The following is a 6,000-nucleotide window of genomic DNA, read 5'->3' as shown; positions in this document are numbered from 1 at the left end:
TCTTCCTCACCGCGACGTTGTTCCTCTCCCGCCTCAACCGGTACTCCGTGCTGGCCTTGTCGACGCGCTTTTTGGATTTACCCCGGTCTCGGTCTCGGTCGTCGCGTCCCATCATCTTCATGGATCCAACGGATGACATGCTGCCATCCCTGTGGTGTGGACTCGGGACGGGCGTCGGTGGAGGCGTCGGGTGTCCCGGTTGGAGATGCATGGTCGTCTGCGCGCAGTGCGCAATCTGGTACTGAAGATGGGATAGGTGCTGTGGGAGATGCTGGTGGGAATGGTGGTAGGTTGGAGGCATAGAATGGCTCATTTCATCTTCCTCTCTGGGCTCTTGCTTTATCGCCACAGGTCTGATTCTCGTGGACTGGTTATCGTAAATGGGTTCAAGTTTAGATGTGTCCATATACCCGGGAATACAACCATAGCCCTGCTGCTGCTGCTGCTGTTGGTGGTGCGCCCCCGAGCCAGAGCTCACCCCGTGGGGGTAGGATTCGTACTCACTGTTCGCCAGCTTGAGTTTCTCTTGCTTCGAGCTGTTGTGGAATAGATCAGCCAGGAACTCGTCGTTGAAGGCTGCAGGGTCGATGTAAGCGCTGATGTCAATGGAGTTTTCGTTCTCACAGATCTCGCCGAGGTCTCCTCCTGCTCCGGGTGCAGCGGAGGAGGGGTCTTTGTAGCAGTAGGCGCTTTGCTGACTCTGGCTCTGGGCTAGGCTGGTCATTAGCGGTCGTGGGGCGACCTCATAGAGGTTTGGTTGCTCCATGGAATATCTATAACCCGCCAGACATGGTGAGGAGCTGCGGGAATCCAGCTTGCTCACAGTACCGGAGGAAGCCGCACTGGCTAGACGAATAAACAGGACAGCTCCTTCACAGGTGCTCTCTCCAGGTATGAAGTAAATCTCTAACTCGCCACGAGAAGCTATAAACTAAATGTCTTGAATAAAGACTAGTGACTTTACCTGGTACGACTGGTTTCCTCGAGACTATAGTACTAAAGGACACTGTTTTAGCTGCAGGTTGAACTACTCCAGGCTGCTGAACCTCACAACTGTCAAAGTACTCTCCTCTCTCCTATATATGCAGAGGGAAGGGGGCGGACGCGTAGCACGCAGGGTCCTATTGCGCGCCTCCAAGCAGCAGTAGGTTATAGTAGACTAGACTGGAGATCCAAGGCCAAATCACTTTACACCTGGAGAATATATATCGAATTTAATCAATTGGATCACTTAAAAATGATTTTTAAATATGAATAATATATTAATATTAGCAAAACACATTTGGTTTGACATTATTTAAATATGTTTTAAGTTGTATAACACATTGATTGATTGTCATAATATATCATCTCTTTCGAACAGTTTCCCCTTGTGCAGTTGAACACCAAACGTCCCCAGCAGAGCCACGCAACAGCCTCATTTCAATATATAAGACTATTTTGATGCTTATTTTGATACTTGAGTGTCCCAAAAATATTTAGCATATTTTACATGAAATATTATTTGGTTATTAAACTTATTATTATTTGGTTGTTCCATCGACGCTTCTACTAACGGTAAAAAGCCGTTAATATAAGTGACGTTAATAATACACTATTTGAACATTAGTTATTTCATAATGTATTAATACAAAATATATTGTATTTTATTTTACTCACATATTCCCTTTCTCTTTCATATGTATCAATACGATGGAGGTGGAGGGTTTTAACGCCAGTTTCACAACACATTTGGTAGAAACACAATACATATTGGGCACATAATAAATTAGGGCTAATTGTCAAACTAAATAGGCCAATATGCAAATACATGTGCACGGTGCCACTCATTTATCAATTCACAATCTTTAAATCGATACTTAAATTGGATTCTATGTGCAAAGTGCACCGATGAGAATCATACACGATAATACACAGAGCGGTAATCTCTCCCAGCTCTTAAACTCGATACCTGAGACATCAACTGACAGTGTCTGCAGCGCCGCGCGCAGTTTGCGACTGGCTGCTTCCTCTGCGGAAGAGCACGCTCGGCTACCTGTTGCGCGCTTTTCGATAGACTAGGGGATTAGCCAATACACCGGATCCGGGGGGGCAGAGCACTCGTCACCCGGCGTCGTGAGTTTACTATCTTGGTGGGGCTTGCCTCGCTCCATAATGGATAAATGCCCGATAGATAGATCGCCCTGTTTTAACTGACGCATTAACATTCCAAAAGTAAAGAGACGCTGACGGATCGAGTCCAGTGGAGGCTGGTGAGGGGAGAACGGCTCATAATAATGTCTGGAAACGGAATACATGAAAATGGCATGTTTGATACCATTCCACCAAATTCTGCTCCAGCAGTTACCACGAGCACGTCCCCCCCCCCAATTAAAGTGTTAGCAACCCCACCCCCCTGTGCTTGAGTCCGATCTGAACCGCGTCAAAATGTTAACACTAAAGAGAGCCGCATAGTTTATTAGTAAGGCTACACGACATATAAGGATACAATACTTTGGTGTTTTACAAGTTTTTTTTTAAATTTAGGATTAAAAGGGTTTATGTGCATACTTTCATTTACATCATAAACTTGTTCTTGCGATGTAATGTTATGCGGAATGAAGTGGGCTACTCTAGCGGAAGAACCCGTGTAATCACGCGTCATGGGTTGTGTGAGCGTGCATGTTAATAACCAAGGCACAGAGGAACCACACCAGGCACCAGACAGACTCATGTCAACGGGCAGGGAGCTCCCTCTGTTGTTGCAGCAAGGAAACCCTTCCAACTGAGCACAAACGGAGAACGGTGTTTCATAGCTCAGCGACAGCGAGCGTTACGAGCAGCTCAGCGACAGCAAGCCGCATGTAACACCCTGGACCAAAGCTAGATATTTCTCGCAGTCGCATATAACGAATCAAAGGCAACAGGCTAGACCTATTCAATACGTCTAGTCTACTTGGAATGTCTTGGTTTAGTATTCTATACCTTCTACACATGAAAGGTTTTCCAAAATAACCTACATCTTTAATACTAGTGAAAAACTGAAATCAGACCAATAAATAAAGACTGATTGAAGGCCAGACACAGCAAGCCAATTGATTTACCTTTATTTTAACTAGGCAGGTCAGTTAAGAACACATTCTTATTTTCCATTATGGCCTAGGAACAGTGGTAGGGGCAGAACGACAGTTTTTTACCTTGTCAACTCAGGGAATTAGATCTTGCAACCTTTCAGTTACAAGTCCAACGCTCTAACCACTAGTCTACCCTGCCGTCCCTCCACTCTAACCACTAGGCTACCTGCCTCCCCTCCCCTCTAACCACTAGGCTACCCTGCCGTCCCTCCACTCTAACCACTAGTCTACCTGCCGCCCCTCCACTCTAACCACTAGGCTACCCTGCCGTCCCTCCACTCTAACCACTAGTCTACCTGCCGCCCCTCCACTCTAACCACTAGGCTACCCTGCCGTCCCTCCACTCTAACCACTAGTCTACCTGCCGCCCCTCCACTCTAACCACTAGTCTACCCTGCCGTCCCTCCACTCTAACCACTAGTCTACCTGCCGCCCCTCCACTCTAACCACTAGTCTACCTGCCTCCCCTCCCCTCTAACCACTAGTCTACCTGCCGCCCCTCCACTCTAACCACTAGTCTACCTGCTGCCCCTCCACTCTAACCACTAGTCTACCTGCCTCCCCTCCACTCTAACCACTAGTCTACCTGCCGCCCCTCCACTCTAACCACTAGTCTACCTGCTGCCCCTCCACTCTAACCACTAGTCTACCTGAAGATACACATCGTCCCTCCACTCTAACCACTAGTCTACCTGCCGTCCCTCCCCTCTAACCACTAGGGTACCTGCTGCCCCTCCACTCTAACCACTAGTCTACCTGCCGTCCCTCCACTCTAACCACTAGTCTACCTGAAGATACACATCGTCCCTCTGAGCAGGAACATGGAGAGAAGTCCTTCCCAACTGGACGGCTGCAGGCAGACTCTCTACTGTTGTAGTAGACAGTATTGAAACGTATGTCAGGTCTATTTAGGGTTGGTCTGAATAGCACTGCGTCAATGATTCAATTCATTATCTTGACTGAGCGATAAAGATTTGTCCTCCATTCCTTAGACATGATTTATAAGTTTAGGGAGGTAGGGAGGAGCACCGAGAGGGAGGGGCACCGAGAGGGTGATTATTGGCAGGTAGATCTTGACAGGGCATCACCATGAAGAGATACAGAGTGAGGTAGATGACTGAGAGGTGAACCACTGCAGTGAATGTTTGCTTTGTGTCGAGGCTGTTAAAGGTAAGGTGATGTACTACTGTCCCTCCCCATGCCCCGAGTGGTGGCTCCACCCTGTTCTCTCTCTGGGTGTTTGCACAGGTCTTTAAATAAGCTGTGTTCATTGACTCAGCCTTCAGAGACAAACAGAAATAGAACTTGGCTCTGTGCTCACCTAGTGACAGAATAACGAGCTAGCCAATCAAAGGCCTCACTGAACAAAGCTGGCTCGCTCCCCTCTCCATACAGAGCTGTTTACTGAGCTCTGGTTAGAACAGTGAGTCAGGACTGAGTTAGATAACCAAGTCCCCCTCGATAAGTACCAAATGGCACCCTATCCCCTATATAGTGCACTACTTTAGACCAGAGTCCTATGGCACCCTATTCCCTATATAGTGCACTACTTTAGACCAGAGCCCTATGGCACCCTATTCCCTATATAGTGCACTACTTTAGACCAGAGTCCTATGGCACCCTATTCCCTATATAGTGCACTACTTTAGACCAGAGCCCTATGGCACCCTATTCCCTATATTTAGTGCACTACTTTTGACCAAAGCACATAGAGAGACCCATAGTGCTCTGGTCTAAAGTAGTGCACTACATAGGGAATAGGGTGTCATTTGAGTGTGTGATGAGTCCAGTTGAACACCTTGTTCTGTGTTTGGGGGGGGGCATGGTCATATTGGTAACCAGGTTGGTAACCAGGTTGGTAACCAGGTTTATCTGTCATTTCTCATCCATTCGCTGCTTTGAAATTGTTTGGAATCAGACAGTCCATTAAATGGATCATAGATAGTCTAGAAGCTGAGCTACTGAACCAGTAGTTCTTATGTGAAGAGATATGTAGTTCAATCCTTTATATCTAGATCTATAGAATGACCATCCATATCACTCAGACTGTCCGCACTGAAATCAACCTCTATTCCAACTGGTCGGCCCCAAGGGGGATTTTAACCCCCTTCCCCTCCCCAAGGTCTCTGAGCAACCCCCCCTCCCCAAGGTCTCTGAGCAAACCCCCCCTCCCCAAGGTCTCTGAGCAACAAAAAAAAAAAAAAAAAAAAAAGCCTTTTTTTTTGTTGTTGGACGTAAAATACTAAAATAATTAATGTATTACTAAAAACACCAGCCAATCAGCTCCAAGTGATTTAAATATTGTAAATCTGTTCCCTGGTATAATAAAGAGATGTGATCATGAGGCGCCTTGTAAAAGTATTCATCCCCCTTGGTGTTTTTCCTATTAAGCTGCATTACAACCTGTAATTAAAATGGATTTTTATTTGGATTTCATGTAACAGACAAACACAAAAATTGTCCACATTGGTGAAGAAAAAACATGTTGTTAATTAATTAATTACTTTATTCCCCCTAAATAAGATCTGGTGCAACCAATTACCTTCAGAAGTCACATAATTAGTTACATAAAATCCACCTGTGTGCAATCTAAGTGTCACATGATCTGTCACATGATCTCAGTATATATACACCTGTTCTGAAAGGCCCCAGAGTCTGTAACAACACCAAGCAAGCATCACCATGAACACCAAGGAGCTCTCCAAACACGTCAGGGACAAAGTTGTGGAGAAGTACAGATCAGGTTTGGGTTATAAAAAAATATCCTAAACTTTGAACATCCCACGGAGCACCATTAAATACATTATTATAAAAATGGAAAGAATAATGGCACCACAACAAACCTGCCAAAACCCAGGCAAGGAGGGCATTAAACAGAGAGGCAACA

The 6,000-nt window shown here is 45.9% G+C and overlaps 1 protein-coding gene across 1 annotated transcript in view; it reads right to left on the bottom strand.

Moving 5' to 3' along the window:
- The window catches only part of cebpa (CCAAT enhancer binding protein alpha), a 3,360-nt gene extending 2,295 nt beyond the window's left edge, over positions 1-1,065 (bottom strand). The window contains exon 1 of the mRNA XM_029645506.2: positions 1-1,065. This exon is cut by the window's left edge and continues 2,295 nt beyond it. Within this exon, the coding sequence (XP_029501366.1) occupies positions 1-766 (766 nt within the window). The 5' untranslated portion in view covers positions 767-1,065.
- Between the last annotated feature and the right edge of the window lie 4,935 nt (positions 1,066-6,000).

This window comes from Oncorhynchus nerka, linkage group LG27, assembly GCF_034236695.1.
Source record: "Oncorhynchus nerka isolate Pitt River linkage group LG27, Oner_Uvic_2.0, whole genome shotgun sequence".
Lineage (NCBI taxonomy): Eukaryota > Metazoa > Chordata > Actinopteri > Salmoniformes > Salmonidae > Oncorhynchus > Oncorhynchus nerka.
Note: the sequence above shows the minus strand (reverse complement) of the source record. Positions and strands in the feature narration are given on the sequence as shown.